The sequence below is a fragment of the Corvus moneduloides genome, chromosome 21, assembly GCF_009650955.1.
Source record: "Corvus moneduloides isolate bCorMon1 chromosome 21, bCorMon1.pri, whole genome shotgun sequence".
In the NCBI taxonomy this organism is placed as follows: Eukaryota; Metazoa; Chordata; class Aves; order Passeriformes; family Corvidae; genus Corvus; species Corvus moneduloides.
Genome location: NC_045496.1, coordinates 2,853,789 through 2,875,516, shown reverse-complemented (window position 1 = coordinate 2,875,516; position 21,728 = coordinate 2,853,789). Strand labels below are relative to the sequence as shown.

Here is a 21,728-nt window from a genome sequence, read left to right as displayed (position 1 = left end):
CCTCCCTGGTCAGGCACCATCCCAGCTCCTGGGCTCCTGGAGAGCAGAACAGGAGCTGCAGGGATGGGCACCCACTCCTGTACCCAGCTCTGCGGTACGTCTGCAGGGACCACCTGCCCCTGCTGTGACACCTGGCTTGGGGCTGCAGGGACTTGTCCCCACCTTCTCCATGTGACAGCAAGCACAGGGAGTGTGGGGAGGTAGCTGCCCTGCCCGGGCCAGGCCTGTGCTCTGCAGGGCAGACAGCACAGCCAGCCCTGGGACATGTTAGCCCAGGATAATGCTAAGGAAAAGCCAGGTGAAGCTGAACACCCCCTAGTTCACACACAGCCAGTCTGGCACAGCCAGGCACTCATGGCACGAGGTAAGGCATTTATTTGCTGCCTCTCCAGCAGGGAGAGGGCTCAGAGTCTGGTTTGGAAGGAGCTGCGTGACCTTTGGTGAGGTGAACTCAAAGAGAGAACAATGGAGATGCTGATGGGAACCCAGCCTTCTCCTGCCACCCTGTGCCTTCCTGGAGATGGAGTGGCTTCATCCCAGCCTGGGGCTGGAGAGGGAGATAAGAGCTGTGCGTGCACTCAGCTTGCTCCAGGTCCTCAGGTGCTCTGCTAGAGTTCATTCTTGCAGGAACCTGGGAAGATGGGAAACAAAAATAAATTCAGCAACATCATTAGCCTGGCTTTGGTTTGTGTCTTTCCCAGGCAGAGTGAGACTGACCTTAACCTCTGGGCACGTCACCCACACTTGCTGCTTTCCCTCTGCCAAACAACCCCAGGCTGGCTCCCCCACACTCAGGAGTGTCACTCTCACCTCTCTGGCATGTCACAGTCTGTGCCTGGCCCCTGTGCACAATGTCCCCAAACCCAGTCACAGTCTGTGCTGGATCAGGGGTAATTCAGACTTAGAGGGGCCAAAATGGTTATGGCTTAAAGAGCTCTGACCTGGTGCCTTTGCTGATGGTTTAAAGAAGAGAAAATGGGTTTTCTGGTCATTGCACACAGTCGGGAGTGCCATTGTAGGGTAGCACTCAGCTGGGAAATGCTCCACCGGGCACAGAACAGGGATGGCCGAGTTACTCCATGGGATGCCCTGTGAGCCTCAGGGCTTGCTGGAGTATGACAGGACACCTTTGTGTTCTACAGGGACTTGCAAAACCATGAAAAGAGACACAAACAGGTTTTGCGTGCTGAAACAGACTAGGCAGAAATTAATTTTGGGACTTTGGAGTCATCCCTTGGAATGAATCCACATTACCTTGTGATACTGCTCACATTCCTCTGTGCTGTCACTAATAATATGTGCAGGGCACTACTAGAAAACTCAGCCTGCTGGAAAGCTCAGTGGTTCTGGTAATTACCCCTTTCTGAGATGCTTTTTAAGTGTCTATTTGCAGCTATTTTGTCTTCAAACAAGTTCTTCGAATTCTTTTCTCTCTCAGCCATTACTGTAAGCACTGAACTGGGACTGGATATGCCCTGAACCAGTTTCTCCTGAGTCTTTCCAAGACTCAGCAAGCTGCTGTTGCACATCCCAGCCATGCCTGGTTTCTGGAATTATTTAATGATGAAATGAGCTGTGAAGAGCTGCCTATCAAAATGAATTGTTTATGTGGTTGTGCTCTGCTTGGAGTCAAGGTGAGCACCACAGGGACCCAAGGGGATGCTGTCCCACTCTGTGCTGGGGACACCAGGCAGGACCCCCCACCTCCAGCCATTTCACACATGACAGCTCTCACTGGGGTCCCTTCCTCAGTTTGCTACTTTGGAGACCCTCTCTGGTGCCCTTACTGGTCTGTAAGCTTCCAGAAGAAATGCCTAAAACTTCCCACGCTCGTAAATCTGCCAACTTCTGCATGCTCCCTAAACTTCCCTGATTGACTTTTTGGACTGTTAATTTCCTTTGCCTAAGGACCGAGTTACCAGGAAGGGACAGCATCGGTGGGTGAGGTGCTGCCTGCCACACGTGATCCACTGCTCCCAGTGGCTCCCTCAGCTCTGCCCCACAGCCACGTTTCCATGTACCAATCCTACAGTTTTTGGCTGCTACAAGGGCAGTCAGATGGTGCAGCTATAGAAATAGCTTTGAAATGAAGCTAATGGGCTGTTTGTGTTCATCCTTTATTAATTACAGGCTGCTGAGCTCGAGGCAGATCCAGATTAACAGTGGCATATGTGTTACTGATCTCGCTGGCCCACATCTGCTCCCCGTGGCCAGGGTGGCTGGAGGGAGATCCTCCACCCCTGCTTTTTCCAGGCACTTACAGGTCTCCAGCCGCTCCTCCAGGAAAGAGATCTGCTCGCTCAGGGAGTCGATCCTGTCCAACTGCTGGAGGGAGTGGGACAGGCGGCTGATGGGGTCTGCACCGACATCCTCTGGCGGCATGACGTTGTGGAAGGGGGCCAGCACCAGCTGGAGCTTCTGCAGGGAGAAGGGGAGCTGTGAGCGCGTCCCCTGAGCCAGCAGGACCACCCGGGGGGATGCAGCACCCGCCAGGGAGGGCTTGCAGGGCTGTGGTTGTGTTCAAAGGGCTGTGGGCCTGGAAAAGCCACGGGGCGGGTGCTGCTGGCGGCGGGGAGCACAGCTGGGATTGCTGCTGGGATGTTAAAAATAGAGCCAGGGAGGAGGGAAACCCTGGCTGCAAACAGCCCCGGGTGGGAGCTGGGCTGAGCAGGAACAGGGCAGGGGGAAGTGCTGCAACTCACCTGCTCCAGCGCTTCTACTCTGCTCCTCAGGTCCTTCATTTCTTCCTTCATTTCACTGGAGGGACCTGAAAAAGTGACCAAGGGAATGTCAGGGAGTAAAAGCCCTTTGCTGAGGTGAGGTGGAAACTGCTGGGGAGAGAGACGTCACTGCAGGGCTCTGGCCAAGCTCTGCTGCTTTCCACCCCCAGGGTCTGCCCCCACTGGGATCATCCCTCAGGGCATCAGCTGGACCTGCTGGAATCTCATCCAGCTGCTAAAGGCACAGGCTGCTCCTGCTGCTGCAGCACCTGCAACGAAGTGGGGAGGGTTTCAGGCGGTGGCGTGATGATTAAAGGACAAGAGATCTGGTGGATTCTGGCCTTTTGTGCCCGTGCTGCCAAAAAACACCCAGCTCTGCCCTGTCCCGTGGTGGGCACAAGGGATTGTCCCCTCTGAGGGCCCTGGACAGGGGTAGAGGCAGGTGGGTCCCTGCTGTCCCGGATGTTTGCTGCGTGCTGCCCGTGCTGGCCACAGCGCATTATTACTCACGGTACGAGTTTGAAGTGTCACAGCGCGTACCAAAAGTAATAATGGGCCGTCACCAGCGGCACCCGCCGCTCCTCGTGGCTCCGGACCTGCCCTGCGGGAGTGATGACAGAGGGAACAGACACATCCCAGACACCTCCAGCCACAGCCAGGCCCTGTCACTGTCACAGACGGATTTGTGCTCGGGGGAAGTTGTTTGGGTGGGAGAAGCACTCCTGGGTCAGAGAGAATGAAGCTGAGGGGTTCTGGCTGCTGTCCCCTCTCCCATCTCCTGCCCCTGCTGCTCCAGCCTGCAATGTTGAGCATCACCCCAGCTCCCACTGAAGGCCCAGAGCAGCTGGTGCTCAATGTGGGGACAGGTTACCTGCTTGGCTGGGGGTGTCTGTCCCAGGCGCTGGCACCAGGGGCTGGCACCCCTTGTCATCGGCAGCCAGGCTGAAGCCATCCCAGCAGGCGCAGTGGAAGCTCCCGGCTGTGTTGATGCAGAGCTGGCTGCACCCGTGGCTCTGGCTGGCACATTCATCCACGTCTGGAACACAGGAACAGCTCAGTGAGGATGGGGACAGGGTGAGGGCGCAGGTGGCTTAGGCACAGGGTGGCAATGGAACGCCAGTGAGTGCCCCCCGCGTGAGCTGGTGTTTGTGCCGGGCACAGCTCTGGGTGTCTCAGCACCACCGGTGCCCGGGACAGCCCTGGATAAACCTGGCCTAAGCTGGAGGGGGTCTGGCCTCCTCCCCTCCTTCTGCTCCCCCCACAACTGAGCCAGAAGCAAAAGCTGTGGTCAGAAACGTCCCAGCTCTGCCCAGGCGGGCGCAGGCAGCGCTCGGCTCTCATCCCGGATTTACAGCCGGGGTTTTGGTTCCAGCCAGCTGTGGCGAGGAGCTATCAGCCTTTCAAGTGTGTACAAAACCCAGTAACCTCTCCTGACACGGGGGAGTTGTTAAAGCTGTTCCCACAAAGCAGAAGGAGCTGAAGCGCTTCCCACGCCCAGGCGAATCTGTTTTAGGCAGTGGGAAAATCCTTTCCCCCAGAGCTGGAGCTGTCAGCGATGGGCTCAGCCCTGCCTGGCCCAGCACGGGTCAATGCCACACACTCCTCCTCTGCCTAATGGGAGGCTGGAAAGCTGGGAAAAGCTGGGAAATGCCGTGGCAGGGGTTTGCAGCACTGGTGTGCATCATGCTGCCCGATTTCCCTGTGCTGTGAGGAGCACCGGGCTGCTCCTGTGCTGGAGAGGAGCCTGGAGATCACCAGGCTTCCCCTCCACCCCCGGATATTTTTGGTTTAAGGATTTTCAGTCTCTGCAGTAAATGGGCGTTTTAGTTTACAGCAAGAGTTTACAAAGCCTGGGAGGGATGATCACGAACACAGGATCTCAGGCCGGCCCCACAAGGACTCTGTGCTGCAGAGAGGCTTTTGCTGGCCTGCTCACAGCTCTGCTCACACCGACCCAGCACAGAGCAGCAGGCAGAGAAAATGGGGGTGCCAGAGCTGCACAGGAGGGCTGGGAGCACTGGGGCAGCCAAAGGGAGGTCAGAACTCCCCTGGGAGCCACGCATCCCATCCTTTCCTGGAGTAGGTGTGCACGTGTGCGCAGAGGGACAGCACCAGACATGGCCCAAGGTCTGATAGGAGGCACAGCACTGGTCCCTGTCCCCACCGAGTAGGGCAGAGGACACCCAGAGCCCCATGGCAGCTGGGATGCTCCCAGGAGAAGCTCTCCCAGCAGCAGCAGGGCACGTGTGACACAGGCAGCAGGGACAGAGGCGATATGGCCAGTACCTGTCTGGCAGGCTCGGCCCATCCAGCCAGGTGGGCAGGAGCATCTCCCGGGGAAGGCGCAGCTCCCGCCATTCTGGCACGGCTCCCAGCACAGAGCTGTGAGAGGAAACACCAGCACAGCATCACCCAGCAGCTCCAGGGGTGCCCAGCTCCCTCCCTCCCAGCCTGGGTGTGTGCACACCCCAAAACACACCAGCCCCACACAATGGGGTTGAGTTGCCCAGGGGGAACAGGGCTCAGGATGGGTGGAAGGAAGAGGACCTGGAAAGAAGTTGAGGGGCCTGCAGGCAGCACAGATGGGAAGGAGGAGGGCAACAGGCGGCAGCAGCCCCTGGTGCCACGCTCTGAGCTCCTCTGGGGACAGACTGGCTGCTGCTGTGGTTTGCATTGGTTAACTCCTGAAAGCATTTCTCATCCGCTCCTTCTGATTTAGATGGAAAGGACATACTCGTTTTATTTATCTTCTGGTAACCATAAAGGTGAAAAGTGATCCCAAAGTAAAAAGGCCCAAGAGGCAGCAGAGAGAAAAGCTGGGAATTAATCAGATATTGAACCACATTTGGCTGTGATGCTAAAAAATTAATTCAGGGAGAATCCACCTGACAGGCAGAGGGTTGGTAAAGGAGAGATGTGGTGCTGGGGCCCCCTCCAGGGACATGGAGGGTTTGGGGATGGGCAGTGGCACCGGGGTGACCCAGCAGCTCCTCACCTCTGTTACAGCCGAGCGTGTGGCCGTTCGCTCTGCTCCAGCCAGGACAGCACGAGGCCGTGGGCTCAGGCAGCTGCCTGGACCTCTGCCTGTAGGCAACCCTGTAGATGGTCCTGCAAGGCAAGAATGGGCTGAGCTGGGTGCCCCAAACCCCTGTCCCGCTCCCACAGCAGCCCAGGGGACTCCAGGGGCTGGGATCCCCGTCCCTGTGGATCGAGCAGGATCTGTGCTGCCACAGCCCCCGTGGCACAGGCAGGTGGGCTCACCTGTAGGTGCTGCAGAGGCGGTGGCCCTGGCAGGTGGTGAGGTAGGGCTGGTACACGGGCTGCACGTGGGACTCGGCGTGGGCGCTCAGCCGGCTCGGCAGCCCCGCGGCACACACCCTGCGGCTGAGCACAGAGCGGTCAGTCCCACAGCCAGGACACGGCCCGAGCACCCCTCTCTGCACACGGCTAGTGCACAGCAGTGGCTGATTGCCCCAGTGACCTGGAGAGCCACTTCAAGCTGTTTCAGGTCAGTGACACAACTCTGGAGCACTGTGAGCTGTGCGGGCACTTCCTCCCCAGTCCCGGGGGAGCAGTCGGGACCCAGATTTAGGGATGATTTGCTCGTTCTATTCATTGTCTCCCTTCCCCTAAAATCACTCACTTTCTGGGCCCATCTTTCCTTTCTGAGACTTTTGCATTCCTGAAACGGATGCCCCTGTGGTCACCAAGAAATTAATGATTTCACAGGAAGGGTCAGGCTCACCGCAAACAAAAAAGTAGAGGTTGGATAAAAGGCACTCCCCAGCCTTCCTAAGATAAGTGTTATCCAGGCAAAAACTTTCCCAAGGTTAACAGCTAAAGTGGTCTTGGTTAAACATCCTTTTTTTCAACGATTTCCAGCCCAAGCAGGTCAGTCCCACTGAGGAACCCATCTACTTGTCTCAGCCTCCCATCTCAATTAGAAACTAAAATAAAAAGCCTGGGAATTAGCATGGACATCAGATGGCTTCCATTAACTCCAGAAAACTCCTCTCAGCCCCATGATTAATGTTATAGAAGATGCAATTTTTAAATGTCAATTGTTTGCTTTGTAAAATTCAAAATAAAGTTGTAGCTGCAGCCTGTGCGTGTGAGCGAGGAATTCAGCTTGTGGTTTCAGTCCTGGACAGAATGTGAAAGGTTTGACGCCGGAGGAGCATTTCAGCATAAAAACAAACTTTGTAGAAAATGTGAGCTGTGTCTGGGGGCGGGTTTTGAGCTCCAGCTCCTCTCTGCTTGGGAAGAAACTGGGGCACTGAGCTCTGGGCTTCCTCAGACCCAGCAGGAGCTGAGCTGCTCCTGCCCAGGCTGTGCTGGGATCCAGGGAGTTCTCCCAGACCCACTTCCCAGAAAGGGAAAGGGGAATTGCTGGAGCTGCCACTCCTGGGCTTGCAGGACCATGGGCCCCAGCAGCATCCAGCACAGCCCGGGGCTTTCCACACCTGTGTCCCTGGATGTCCATCAGAGCTGGGAGCTGCATCCTCCTCTGATTGAAACTTCATCCTCCAATGACAGCTTGTTCACAAGGCTTGATTTGTGTGCCAGCAGCATTTTACACACATTTTCATGAAGGATGTGCTTGCAAGAAACAGTAACAATTCCTGAGCAGCTCAGGGCCTGATGAGCTTTTGACTCTCCCAGACAAAAAGCCCAGAGTGTCTTTGTGTCCCTGCATGGAGTTAAACAGAGCTGGGAACTTTCCTCTGAGAGATTTTTTAGATTCAGTGACAAAGCAAACAACCAGCAAAGGGCTGCTGAGCCCCGGTTGCCCTGGGAGAGCTTTTTCCATCTCCTCACTAGCCCAGAGAGCCACATAGGGCAGTTCCTCCCCCGGAGAGGATGTGCCTCACCCTGACGGGTGGAGGACACACCTGAGAGGTGCAGATAAAACGGGGCCTTACCCTGCCCGGGCAAAGCCCTCCGTGCCGGTGGTGCTGAGGATGAGGAGGAGTCCCCAGAGGAGGCAGAGGAGGCTCTGCATGTCCCGTCCCTCCCGCGGCACCGCCGGGTCCCGCTCGTCCGTGGGATGTGCTGGCTGCTACTGCATGGCTTGTCCTTCAGAGGGGATCCCTGCAAGCAGGAGAGCAGCACTGTGAACATGAGGAAATTTCAGGAAAATATTCTTCACTGAGAGAGCAATTGGGCACTGGAATCATCTGCCCAGGGAGGGGGTGGAGTCACCGTCGCTGGAGGTGTTTGAAAAAAGCCGGGCTGTGGCCCTCAGCGCCATGGTTTAGGTGATGAGGAGGTGTTGGGTCATAGGTTAGACTTGATGATCTCAAAGGTTTTTTCCAACCTCGTTCATTCTGTGATTGTGTGATTCTCTGAGGTGTTCCTCCCCAGCTGGTGACATCTGACAGAGCCATGGGACAAACCCCTGGCAAGGTGGGAGCTGCTCCAGGCACTAACCCACCTTGCCCCGCTCATCTCATCCCCGTGGCACAATAATAATTCAGGAATTATTCTTGATTTACCCCAGGGGGTGCCTGGAGATGCTCTCAGGGCATCAAAGGCTGCAGAGCTCTGTGTTGAGGGGCAGGGAAGGGACACATTTTGCCTGAAACTTGCTGCCAATTGCAGGCAGCAAGGGCAAAACAATGGCCTGTCATTTCTTAATGCACACAGCATTGTAAAGCTGCGTTTTCCCACCACACAACACACTGAAATCTGATCTTCTTCTCTTTAGGACACAAATTCGTGACAGAGAAAAGTGCTGTAAGGGCCATATGTGCCATCTGCAGAGTCAGTTCTGAGGCAAAAACCGAGAGGTTTTGATTTTCTAGCAGAGGACAAATACGAAACGAGGCTGAAGAGGGTCAGTAACAATATCCAATTTAAACAGCATCTCATTTAAACAAACCACTTGGCCTCCGGATGGCAGCAGCTGAAGGAGGAAGAAATAAAGGAACCCACCGTAAATATGCACCAGTTGAAGAAAGAATCAGCCCTTCTGACTAAACTTTCAGAAAGGGGGGCAACACAACAAGAAACCTCCTTCTGAGACTGCAGATAATGGTGAGCTGCAAATCAATATTCTAAAATCCCCAAGTGCTGTGGGGTGGGATTGGACTGCAGAGTTGCATTTTGATCCCCAAACTCCACTGGGATAAATCCCAACTCTGAGACAGGTTGGTACAAATAACCGTGGCAAATCTGCAGGCCCTGCAGGTCTCCAAGCCCTTCTCCAAAGCACTCAGGATCATCCTTTCCTTAGTGCAGGTGAATCCAAGGTGGGGAGAGATGGAGATTCACATCTGGAGAGAAACCAGCCTGGTGCCTTCGTGCCCCTCAATACCAAATATCCTAGCAGATTTCCATGCAAGCCCAGCCCTGAGGATGGAAGGAGGATTTTGGTATTTTAAAGCCTGTAGTCCTCCATTCTCCTTCAAACACAGCCATGAGTTTAATTTCCTAATGATGAATTTATGGTACCTCCACCATCAGAAAAGCAAATCGTGCTTGTCCTACATGAAATTTTTTTCAAAAATAGTGGAGAAGATTTCCCTCTCCCCAGTCCTCCTGGAGACATTCCAAGGACACTGGCGCACAGACACACACCAGCTCCCCTTTGCTCCTCCAGCTTTTCCCAGGGCTGTATTGGGACACAAAACTTCCCTACAACCCCAGATCCCCGGGCTCTGAGTGCTGCTCCTGAAGTCTGTAAGTCAAACTCTGCCAACCGTCTCCATCCTCCCACAGGATTCCCGCAGCTGCCATGGGAGCTTTCGCTGTGGGGCCGGCAAGAAACAGAGGGCATGAGCCTAAAATACAGACAGTTTGTTTGTTCACTTTGAACTGGAGCAGCACAGCCCTACCTCAAGCGCTCAGAGAATCCCTCTGGGTCATAAAATTATGGTTGCTTCATGCCAGAAAAAGCTGTAAAAGTAGAAAATAAGATAGCCTAGACTTGTCTTTTTCATGGGTTGCAACCATGAGAATCAACCTCTTTAAAGCTGCTGAAGATCCCCCAACCTGTTGCCACCATCTATTCTATGCTTAGAACTTAAGGAAAACATTTTTTATGCTCACGGAAAAAAAGTACTTTTTTTGTCTCTGCCTTTCAAGCCTCTCAAACGAAGAAGTGAAGCCCCGTGGTCTGGCAAGTGAAATTATGTCTCAGGGGTCAGCAAAGCCTCCTTGGCTGGCCACGTGCTCCTGCGAGTCTGAGGGTCCCTCTCCCACCAGCCAGAACCATTCCCAAAATTCTCCTAAGTCTGCTCTTGCCTCACCTGCCCCAGCACCCGAGGGAAACACACCCCATGGTGCAGGTGAGCAGCACTTTGTCCAGCTCTGCCTACGGAACCAGGACTAAAACTCCAGCTGACGGCAGCAGGAGGAATCGTGCTCTGGCTGCAAAGGGATGAGAGGATCCAGCCCCTGGCGAGGATGCGATGACCCTCCCGGGACCGCCGCGGCTGCACTTTTCCAGACAGCCTGGCCTGGTTCTGCAGGTGAAACCGCGGCTCCAAATCCGGCCTGTGCCCTCAGAACCAAACCCTCCCGGAGAGGGTCAGCCCCAGCCGCGGGGGGATGGATTCTCCCTCCCAGACGCCTCCAACTGCTCCCTGCGCAGGCTGGGATGCGGTACCGCGGGGTGCGGGCGGGATGGAGCGGGACACGGGCACGGTGACAGCGCGGAGGGGGCTGCGGCACTGGCCGGCGGGGCACGGGGACACGGGGGCTGCAGGGACAGCGTTACCATGCAGCGGGCTGCGGGGACGTGGGTGCCCCGGGGGTAGGCAGGGACAGGGTGTCCCGAGGGGCTGCGGGGACAGGGTGTCCCGAGGGGCTGCAGGGACGTGGGTGCCCGGGGGTAGGCAGGGACAGGGTGTCCCGAGGGGCTGCGGGGACACGGGTGTCCCGAGGGGCTGCAGGGACAGGGTGTCCCGAGGGGCTGCGGGGACAGGGTGTCCCGAGGGGCTGCGGGGACGTGGGTGCCCGGGGGTAGGCAGGGACAGGGTGTCCCGAGGGGCTGCGGGGACACGGGTGACCCGAGGGGCTGCGGGGACACGGGTGACCCGAGGGGCTGCCGGACGCGGCGCGGCGGCGGCCAGCGCAGGGATGCTCCCCGCGGCCGCAGCAGCCCGAGCCCCGCTCCCGACCCAGCGCTGCCCCCGGGGCAGACGAAGCCCTCCCGCCGGCTCAGGGCCCCCCCCGGCCGCCCCCCGCGCTGCGGTACCGAGCCCCGCTCCGCCGGCAGCCCCGTCCCCCGCCCCTGCCCGCCGGGGGATGCGGCCGGGCCCCCTCCGGCCGTGCCGAGCCCCGGGCGGCGCCCGCCGGGACTCACCGGTGGCGGTGGCGGAGCCGCGGAGTCGCCGCCGCGCCGCGGCCCCCCGCGCATTTCCTCCCCCGGCCCGAGCCGGTCCCTCCGCCCCGGCCCAATGAGCTCCCGGCGGGGAGGAAAGCGGAGCCTCCCGGCCGGGGGGAAGCGCCGGGGCCCGGGGATCTCCGCCTGCCCCCGCTCCGCCGGCCCCCGCCGGCCGCCACCTGCCCCCGGCTCCCCGGGAGGCGTGCGGGGACAGGGCAGCACCGCCGGAGGGACCGGGTCCCGCGGGGGAGTCATGCGGGGACAGGGCAGGACCCCCGAAAAGCCCAGCCCGGGGTGAGGGGACACGCTGGTGTTGTGTCCCAAATGTCGCTGCCGCACCGCCCCTGATGGAGACAGGATTGCGGGAGACCCCCGCCCTGGGTGGATCTGCAGCCTTACCTGGTGACCCCCCGGCAGGATGAGCCCCCAGCCCCACAGCCCGGCCCCACGTGCCCCACGCTGCGAGGACACGCGTACCCCCAATGGCCCAGCCCGCCTGGGTGGGCAGCGGATTAACCAGCGAGAGATGCCGGCACAGCCCCGGCCCCTCGCCCAGGGGTGTTCAGACTCCCCGGGGGATGGTCCATCACCAGCGCAGTGGCCAGGGCAATTTAATTCTCTTTACTAAAAAATTACTGCCCAAATCCGCACTCCCCACCACGAGCACAGAGGAGTTTAGGGGGAGACATCACCTCTCCCTAGATTAGAGACCTGCTCCAGCCCCTCCCGCCGTGCCCCGTTAATCCCCCTGAGCTCATTGCGACAGCCGAGTCCTGCAGGAGCCGGTGCTGAACCGCCAGGTTTCCAGCCAGCCCTAAAGGATGCTTAGGGAATTCCTTGGAAGGCCCCCCAGCTGCGGAGACCCCGAGAGACTCCCCGGGGTGACACGCAGGGCTCAGCTCCGGCTGCCCAACACCTGCCCTGGGACAGCTCAGGCAGCCTGATCCCAGCTGCCTACAGGCTTCTCCTTTTAAATGCCCAGTTATTTATCAAAGCAGCTCGGTTTGTGCCAAATTGCCACTTGTTTTGTCTACATTTTTGTCTGGAAAATTAGAGCACAGAGGGTTATTGTTTTTCCAATGACTTAGGCGCCTGCCCATGCACAGAACCATTCTTAAAGATAGCAGGGATCTGATGTGCAAATGAATGGCAGGATACAGCCCCCTGGGAATATTTGTTCCCATTAAGCTCAGTAAATTTTTTGGAAATCATGTAAGCATTTAAAGGAAATATTTACCAGTTCAACAATAATGGCTCCAAAAGAACAACTGAGATCACTGGCCCATCCCCTCTATTTCCTCAGGGATACGCTGGGGCTGCTGATGGAACTGGAGCTGTCTCGGGCCGTGCTGCACCCTCTGGGGAAGCTGTTGGGTGCTTGGGGCTCTCAGATGTAAAAGGAGCTTCGGTGGGATCCTCCTTGAGAAGGGAATGAGGGGAATCCTCTCTGGGAAGTGCTGGTGGAGACAGAGATCCGTCCCAACAGCAAGGAAAGGCTTGCTGGCGCTGGTGGAAGTGCAGCTCCATGTTACACAGCATCTCACACGGGTTTGTTCACCCTCTGGACCCATCCTACCTCTGGGGAATGACTTCAGCTCCCTTAACTTCATCAGCACAGGCAACTTCTCCCCAGAGCCTTGGAGGCACAGTAATTATCTCGTTATGCAGAGAGTGTCACCGGGTTTTTTCTGGTGTACGGGGGAGATGAACAGAGCCTGAATTATTGTCTAATAATTGCAAAATGCATGTGGAAGCCAAAGCTTCTCTGGGTGGCCATACTGAAAGCACAGGATCTCATTTTGCAGCAGAGACACTCACCTCATCCGCGGTGCTCCATCAGGTGTCCTGGGCAGGGATCCTTTCCTTGAGGAGCATCTTGGTTTCTTTCTGTGAGGACAGAAGAAGCCCAGTGTCACACTCCCTTTGTCAGGCAGGCAGAGAGCAGTGACCCAGCCCTTGCCCACGATGGACCTGGTGTTCCCTGGACACTCCCAAAGATCCCCGCAGAGCGGGGTGGAGGATGAGAGCAGGGTGGTGGCCGCAGAGTCCCTGTGGCTCTGGCACTGCACTCACACCGCTGGTGTGCCAGAGAGGCACAGACACTGTCACACCCATAGCAGGGCATGAGGAAATCCATCCCCATCCCACACTGGGTGTTTTAGGAGCATCCTATGGCCCTGATCCTCCCTCACCTTGCTGTGATCCCAGTGGGAACCCAGGCAGACCCACGGTGCCTTTGCACCTTTTAGGGCTGAGCAAGTCGAGGGACGAGCAGGGGCTGAGCTGCTGAAGGGATTTGCTGGACAGGATCTATCCCCTCCAGTAGTTTTGCCAGTGCTCAAGGCTGGGATTTTCCAAGAACCCAGGAGAACAGGATGCACCTGGCACACTCTCCCAGGTGTAAATGAGCTCACCTCCCTGATTTGTGGTCCCATCTGCTGTTCCCCAACACTCTATTTTACCGTCACACTGCATTTTACCATTTACCCTCATTTAAGGACAAACATCCCTCACTGCCCAGGAAACCTTTGCATGAATCCCTGGGATTCCAAGCATGAATTTGATGGTGAGGAAGAGGATGGACCCATCCTTCAGCTCCTCACAGGACACCACCACCCAGCACAGGACCAAGCACGCTCCTTCCAGGGACTCCACTGGAGCCTCCTCAGCCATAGGCAGCTCCTCCCAAAGCGCACTGAGCATTTTAAAATTCTGCCGGTATTTTAATTGCAAAATGTTTCCTTTCCAGTTCCATTTATTGGGTCAAATCTTTGCTCAAGCAAGTGCCCGTGTCAGCTGCTAAAGAACTGCATACAGCCCATTAAAAGAGCATTTAATCCTCCGCTCTCAGGGAGGGTTCTGTGTCTTCTGTGCTAATATTCATTATGCTGGGAGGGAAATCCCCCAGGACAAGGCCTGGCAAAGTTCCCTTGGAAGCAGAGGAGTTATGCCAGTTCAGAGTGGGGGAAGATCAGATCTGTTGGGGCTGTTAATGTCGCTGTGATGAACTCCTGACAAAGGCAGCAGAGGATTTTGGCTCCTGCCTGCACGGCCGCCTGAATTCAAAGTCCTCCCTTGCCCAATGTTTTACATTTTTCCCCCACAGCTTTCTCCTCTGCACACCAGAAGTGTACTCCCACGACATCCAATATTAATGCTTGTCTCCAGGCCAGCAGAGAAACGTTTCTGCCCAACCTCCCTCTTAGATTTAACAATGTCAAAACCTCCTTATCTCCCACTGGTTTTACCACCAGCGTGAGCTGGGAGGGACGGTGAGTGCTGCCCTGGAGCAAGGCTCAGGCTGAGCACCAGGCTGGCTGTGCAGGTGAGATTTTCACCCACCTCCCTATTTCCTAGAGCCTGCCAAGCCAACTGCACCTGCCCAGGCATCCAAAATCCCCCTGAGAGCATCCATGGTGGATTGAGGGCTGGAGCTGAGGGCTGGAAGTACTTCCCTGTTTGATGAGAGAACTTGGAGGGTGTGAGGTATCTGGGGCTGGGGTGGGGGGCATGAAAAGGAAAGATTAACAGAGGAGAATTAATAAATCAGCACTAAAGTCCCACATGAGGAGCCTGCTCTGAAGAGAGCAGCACTTCCAGCCCCCTCACAGAAAACAGAACGTGCCCAGGCACACGAGCGCTCCCCAAACCGGGCCTGGAGGTGCTGGAGTGGCAGATGGATGGGGACACAGGCAGGACAGTGACACACATACAGATGCAAAACTTTTCAGCTCCCCACAAGCCGTGGCTGACCCCATACCTGCGGTGCACAATGGGCTCTCACTGGTCTCCGCGGGGGTCTGGCACAGAACTGGAAGCACTTGCTAAAGCAAGAGGGAATTTTTGGTGCTTCTCAACCAAAAAAAAAAAAAAAAAAACAAAAAGGAAAAAAGAAAAAAAGAGGAATGGCTTTTGCTGTTCTAGGACAAATTCTTCCTCTCAGGCTTTTCATGAAGCTGTTTGTAAACTTTACCCTTCAGTTTCAGCTTTGGAGCAGCCCCTGTTCTGCAGAGCTCTGTGAGGAAAATGACCTCCCCCTATTCTACTCTGGCCCATATTGTTCTCAGCTGCGTCAGCTGCACACCAGTTATCTCAGTGGAAATCTAGAGGAGTCCACTGATGGCAGTGGGATAAAACCAGGTCAAACCAAGAAAAGGACTTGACCCATAACTCTCGCTCTGCTGTCACCAGTGGCTCAGGACTCTGCATATTAAAACCGAGACCTGAGCCCCACAAAGTGATTGTTTTTTGGCCTGAGTAAGGACTTCACAAGCATTAATTGTCTCAGGACCGGTGTGTTGTGACTTCAGGTGCCCATGGGGACAGCCAGCAGTGGAGCTGGAGCTGTGCAAAAGCAAATGCAGGAACAGGGCACCATCCCATAGCCAGCTTTATTTTCCCTTACACACACACTTGAATTTTTATTTACATGTAGAGGAGGCAGCAATGGCTACAGTGTAAAAACGGGGAAATGATTCATCCCACCTAGGAATAAACTGAATTTTGTGGCTTTCTGTGAAATTTCCCTGCCAAAACATTTGCAGTGGTCCCCCATCCCACTTTCCCAGTGGGAAATGTGGGTGGGAAGTGTGGTGGGATAGCTGGGAGCTGTGGGACAGCTCAGCCCCTTCCCCGTTCCAGGGAACAGCTCAGCAGAGAGCCTTTCACACAAGGAATTTTTTCTCTGATTATCTTCCTCTTCCAGGAGAAAATCTCCAGCTCCAGGAACCTGCCCTAGGTTGTGGGCAGGACGGGGATCCGGGGGCTCACTTTGGGAGAGAGGAAAGAACAGTTCTGATCCCCCCCCTTCTCCTTGCAGAGACACTTTTGTTTCCCTGTCTGGTCTGGGACCTCTTCCCCGGTGTTTCTCCCAGCCCTCCTGCTGCTGCTGGGACTGTGGGGCGGGCTCGTTTACCCCAATTTGTTGCAGTTTGTAAATCTGCCTACCCCGGGCCAGCCCCATCTGCAGCAGCAGAGCCTGGGAAAGGGCTCAGATGAGCCTCCGGACCAGATTCAATTTCGCTTCCTTACCTCCAGGGAAACTTGGGAGAGCTGGTAGTGGAACGGCAGAGAGGGGGGGAGTAGCTCCATCGGCAGATCACAGGGAAGAACAGTGAGAATCTGCCGGGGCAGATCCGTGTTTTCCACTGCTGCCCAGAGGTGGATTTTTGAGGATGCTCCAGCTCCAGCCACAACGGCCTTCCACAGGCTCCCAAGCACTGCCAGACCTTCCCAATCCAGCTTGAAATTAATTTAATCACTGACAAAGCCTTGTTGTTTCTTTCTGTATTTGAGCCTCTGCTCAGTGAGTTGATTCCATAAATGTTGCACCCTGGGAAAAAATGTGCTGCATTATTTCCACCGAGAGCCCTTCACTGGCGTGGTTCTGCTCCATATTCCTGCACAGCCAGACAGTGCCTGGGCATCCCAGCTATTCCTTTATCCCAAAACACCCTGGAAAGCCTCCTGCCTACGCTGTGCAACATCACAGATCAGGACAGCAAGACCCACAGGAAAACAGCATGAAAATCACCCAGCTCCGTGGTTATAAATCTGGGAGGCTCTGCTGAGCTCCTGGTGTGCCCACCCAGCCCGACCCAGGCTTGGCTGGCAGTCAGGACAAGCCTTGGTGGGACAGCCAGGACAGTCCCTGCCCACATCCCTGTCCTGCCCCATATCCCACCCGGGGCTGGGGATGAGTTGGGCAGCGCAGTGAGGAGAGCAGAGGGCTGGGAGCACAGGGGGGAGGATGGGGATGTCTCAGAGGTATCCAGAGAAGAGGCAGAGGGAAAAGGGAGGGAGTTACAGAAAGAAAAGAGATTAGCTAAGAATTTCCAGCTATCTCACAGGAATTCGTGCAAGTGTTTACAGCCTCTGCATGCACAGGAGGTAAAATTTACCCGCTGGCTTCTCCTCCCCGCGAAAACAGCCCGAGTGCCAGTGGGGTGACTTAAAAATAACAGCGCTGGAGGCCGGGCTCTGCTCAGAGCAAAGCCGAGCTGGAGACTCAGCTCAGCACGTGGCTGGCAGCGGATCCAGCCTCGCCGGGAGCAGGTGGAGGCTGCCTCACACACCCCTGCGTGCTCCAAGGGATGCTTTACACCCCTGTTCACTCCGTGCTGGCTGTTCGACCGTCCCCAAGGCTCCCACCAGCACGAGGAGGGGCAAAACCCACTAAGAGCTCGCAAGGATGCGCTTCTAATGCCCACAGTGCCAGCTTCCCATCCCATCCCATCCCATCCCATCCCATCCTATCCCATCCCATCCATCCCATCCCCGCTGTGGCTCTGTGGTACCTTGGGTGCCCCGCTGCCCCCGCCGTGCCGGGAGCAGCCCCGCCGTGCTCCCTGGTGGCTCTCGATGGCCATCCCTGCCCGGCCACCCCGGGTCCAGCGGCCCCGGACACGGTCCCAGTGGCCCCGGCATGGCCGGCCGCCGGCCGCGCACAGGCAGGAGATGGCTGCTGAGGTGGAAGGGCGGCTTTTTATGCTTTTCTTCCTGTATAAATCAGGCCGGGGATGGACAATCCCAGACAGGACTTCCTGTGTGTGTTGTGAGCTGATAACGGGCGCCGCGAGGAGAACAAACACGGCCGCCCCGAGGGGGAGAGGGGGCCACGGGGCGGGACCCCCACACCGAGCCCACCGGGGACGGACACGGGGGGCTGACACGGAGAGGAGGCAGCCACGAGTCCCTGGGGACACGGGGAGGGCCAGGGCTGCTCGCCCAGGCTCCCTCCTGAACCTCGCACCAGGCCTGAGATGGGTGGGACCCTCCACCCTCCCGCCTCACCGGGGCACCTTTTGGCAGCTCCCACTGCAGCCACCTCTCATTCCCCCTCAAAGGGGGACACTGGGGACCCCCACAGCGCCAGGGACCTGTGCCAAGCAGGGCAGGGCTGGTGGCCATCTCCTCAAGAGGGGCCATGTTGACGTTGACCACCAGTGGAGCACCTTCTGGGGTATTTGTGACCCACTGAAATTTGGGTTACAAGGCTGTGCTCAGTCAGGTTATTGTCACCCCTGTCACACCGTGCCTGTGCTGGGAAAGAGAGAGGTGCATGGTTTGGGCCACTAAACCTGCAGGACATCACCTGACAAAGGTGCTCTCTTCAGAGCCAGGCAGCAGAGAAGCGTGGAAACAATTGCCCTGGATGCCCTAATTTTCAAACCCATTCTGGTGCAAAACTGATTGGATTTCAAATTTAATCTCTGTGTGTGTGTGACCTCAGTTCTGGGCGACCAAAGCAGGAACAATACAGTTTTTAATGGGATTTTGGTACTTCAATCCAGGCTGAAAACAGAGGCATCTTGGAGCACGAGGGCTGTGGCATTGGCAATTATTTTTCAACTCTCCAGACCCCACAGCAGCCTGTGGGTTCTGCTGGCACGGATTTAGGGCCACGTGCCACCTGGGGCTCCCCTGGAGCAGAGCCGTGTCCCCAGCTCGTGCCGGCAGCTCCTGCGCAGGCTCACGGGGAGCACGGAATTACTCCCACCCTGATTCAGCAGAGCAGTGCTCTGGGCAAATCCCCCGGGAGCTGCGAAATATTCCTGTGTTTATTTATATAAATGCATGGCTAAAGAAAGCCCCCTCTTGTTTTCCTTGGCAGAAAGGGTTTTAGAGGCTGCCCATCATCCTCCCCAGCACCAGGTGATGGTGCACCCCGTGTGTGAGCGTCCCCAGTGCGCAGGCATTCCCAGCTCAGGGAATCTGTGAGCACAGCTGTCCAGGGGAACCTCCCCGAGGCAAAAACGTGTGCCTGGGTGCTCACATGAGCTGCAGGGAGGCTCAATCTCCCCCTTTTCCTCTCAGTGGTGGGGTTTAAGCAGCAGCTCCCTGTGGAAAGGCACAGGGGTCACACAGATGGCGTGTGCCACCTGTGGGATGAGGGATCTCAGCTGCAGGGCTGAGAGCTCTCCTCACCATCAGCACACACACAGGCTCAGCCCTGCAATGCACAACAGCTCCAGAACTCTCCCCAAAACTCTGCACCCAAATTTTATCAGCCTCAACAAGCCCTGCCTGGCCCTGTGCCATCTGTCCTGGGATGGATGCAGGTCACAGGGCACAACGGGGACATCACCCGCCCGCACCTCTGGGCACACGCAGAGCCAGGCACGGAGTGGGACCACAGGAGAGCCGCGGGAGTGAAATGGGATGTGTGGAAAACGCTTCCTGTTTACCCAGGGTTTGGAGCCCTGAGCAGCGGCTGCTGCAGCGGGAAGCGGTCAGCAGGGGCCAGATGAATGGAGGGGTCTAAATCTGAAATTGTGACGCTTCATTTTGTCCTCCCAGGGAAGTCGGTGCTGGGGGAAAACCTGGGAGGCAGCCAAGGCTCAGTTATGGTGCGAGAGGGAGGGAAGGAGGGAGGGAGCCAGAGGGTGTTGGTGCCACACACCCGGCCATGCCAGCTGTGCCCATACCTCTGCCTGCACCTCATGTTGTCCCCAAAACCTCCTGCTGGCATCTCCACTGAGGCTGCAGCACCCTGGCAGCTCCCCAGCCCACCCCAAGGTGACCTCCTGTGCAGCCCATGGTGGCAGCGGGACCCCCCAGAGCAGAGCAGCCACTCTCTTTGTGTGGGTCTCTCATTCCTCCTGGAAGTCTCCACTTCTGCAATAAAGACATTTTCCAAGGCCTCCCTAAGGCCTCCTCTCCCTCCCATTGTTACAAATAGCTGCTCGTTAACAGCAAAAGCTAATTGCTAGCAAACTGCTAATTAGATATTTGACATCACATTGCACAAGGAGTTGGTCCTAATCCCTTTTTACAGCCGGGGGTGCAGGTGTGGGTGCTTCAGCAGCGTCTTGGGGCAGCTCTGGTAGGACCCAATGTGGGCAGCTCCTGCAGGACCAAGGCGGGCAGAGTGACACACAGCCCTTGGGGGGCTTCATCTGAGCCAGACTAAGGGCTCAACCTCCCCTCTCACCCCTGACACAGAGTTCAAGGAAAGCCTGAGAAGAGAAGGGGAGAAAGTGAGGGAGACAGGGAGCAGAGATTTAATATTGTGCGAGTTGGTGTCTTGAACACGGGCAGCAAAGGCTGGGGGAGGAACTCTCCCGCTCTGCAGCACTGGGACCCCGGGGTCCCCAAGGTGGGGATGTGGCCGTGCCTTGCTGCTGCTGCTGCTGCTGTGAGTGCAGGGAGGACAGAGGTGGGAAAAAGCCCAGAGCCTCCCTTTGGCTAAGCCAGCACAGTAAAGGGCTCCGTTATCTGCCCTTTGGGGCCAGATAAGGTTTCAGTGCTGTCCTGGGGGAGCTGCTTGTATCGCTCACAGATACTCCCCTGGCTGCTGAAAGGATTCAGGCACTCAGAAAATATTTGAGCAAGGCTCTATCTTCGAGGAACCCGTGTGCAATGGAAAGACACACAGGACGGGTCAGCTCTGCACTGCAGGGGTTCGGTGTCTCAGCCTGTAGAACTGCCTGCAAAACTCTCCTGTTGCAAATCCCTGTGGAGAAAAATTATCACAGACCGAAACAGGCACCTGGGCTTGTTGCTGGGCTGGGAGTCCTGCCAATTCCCCCCAATTTCCCTGAGGTGTGCGGAGATGTGGTGCTTGCACACCCCTGGTGTCGGCCTTGGAGCCAGCTCCCATCACCACAGAAAGATGGGAAAAGGTTTTCCACTGCAAAAATTACACTCTGTTAATCCAGCTGCCCCTTTCTTGCACCAGGGACATCTCTGTGGATGCATTCACAATCATTCTTTTATTTTTACTTTGACAACAGCGTCCAAATCCTAAATGCAGAGTCTTGCTCTCAGCAAAGATCCAAAACACGCATTTTGAATTCTCTGCCGAAAGTAACACCAAATGATCAATCAGGTAATGACTCCCACAGACCTGCCCTTTATTTCATGAAATCCCAGACTGATTTGGGTTGGAAAGGAGCTTAAAGAAAATCCAATTCCACCCTCTGCCATGGGCAGGGACACCTTCCACTGTCCCAGGTTGCTCCAAGCCCTGTCCAACCTGTCCTTGGGCACTGCCAGGGATCCAGGGGCAGCCACAGCTGCTCTGGGCACCCTGTGCCAGGGCCTGCCCACCCTCACAGGGAACAATTCCTTCCCAATATCTAATCAAAATCTCCCCTTTAAAGCTTTAAAGTTTAAAGCTATTCCTCCTTATCCTGTCACTCCATGTCCTTGTAAAGACGACTTCTGGGCTATTCCATCCTCAGCAGAGCCCTGAGGGCTGAGCCCTCCTCCTCCTCTTCCCTGCCTGCAGCCAGCAATCTGTCTCCCAGCAGCTCTTAACTGGTCACTGTGGACAACAAAAATGGACATTTTAAATCTTCCCAGTGGCAGGACAAAACACCTGCAACTGATCAAAATTTTCTACCTCGAAAAAAACGCCGTGCATGGGAAAAAAATGCACTCCAAGGGCTGGTTCTGATCTCGTTGCATGGGACAACGTCCAGAGGAGGTCTCCATGGGGAAGACCTGAAGGATGGACAGGACGTTGCACTAATGGTGCTCCACAGAAATGATCCAGCCAAATAACACCCAGCTGAATAGAACTCCGTGTCCTTTCTGTGAGATTAACAAGGCGTGTAAGAGATAAGTGTCTCCCATTAGTGGATTTAATACCTTGGCTTAAAAGTCCTACCCAGGAAACTTTCATGGCTTTTCTGCTGACTTCGCTGGATTTCAGCAGCGTAACAGAGAAGTGGAAT

At 56.2% G+C, this 21,728-nt stretch overlaps 1 protein-coding gene across 1 annotated transcript; it reads right to left on the bottom strand.

The window, feature by feature from the left end:
* Positions 1 to 351: 351 nt before the first annotated feature.
* EGFL7 (EGF like domain multiple 7) lies at positions 352 to 7,783 on the bottom strand. The gene is made up of 8 exons (XM_032130727.1): positions 7,643 to 7,783; positions 5,982 to 6,104; positions 5,716 to 5,828; positions 5,007 to 5,102; positions 3,592 to 3,756; positions 2,703 to 2,767; positions 2,262 to 2,418; positions 352 to 631 (listed from the first exon to the last, which is right to left on the bottom strand). Exons 1-8 carry the CDS (start codon positions 7,720 to 7,722, stop codon positions 609 to 611), a joined length of 822 nt encoding a protein of 273 aa, XP_031986618.1. The 5' UTR covers positions 7,723 to 7,783; the 3' UTR covers positions 352 to 608.
* Between the last annotated feature and the right edge of the window lie 13,945 nt (positions 7,784 to 21,728).

Coding starts and splice junctions, on each gene's coding strand:
- EGFL7 (XM_032130727.1), bottom strand. CDS start 7,722: ATGCAGAGCCTCCTCTGCCTCCTCTGGGGACTCCTCCTCATCCTCAGC. Junction 5,829..5,981: donor CGCCTCTGCAGCACCTACAG/GTGAGCCCACCT, acceptor CTTGCCTTGCAG/GACCATCTACAGGGTTGCCT. Junction 2,419..2,702: donor GAGTAGAAGCGCTGGAGCAG/GTGAGTTGCAGC, acceptor TTCTCCCTGCAG/AAGCTCCAGCTGGTGCTGGC.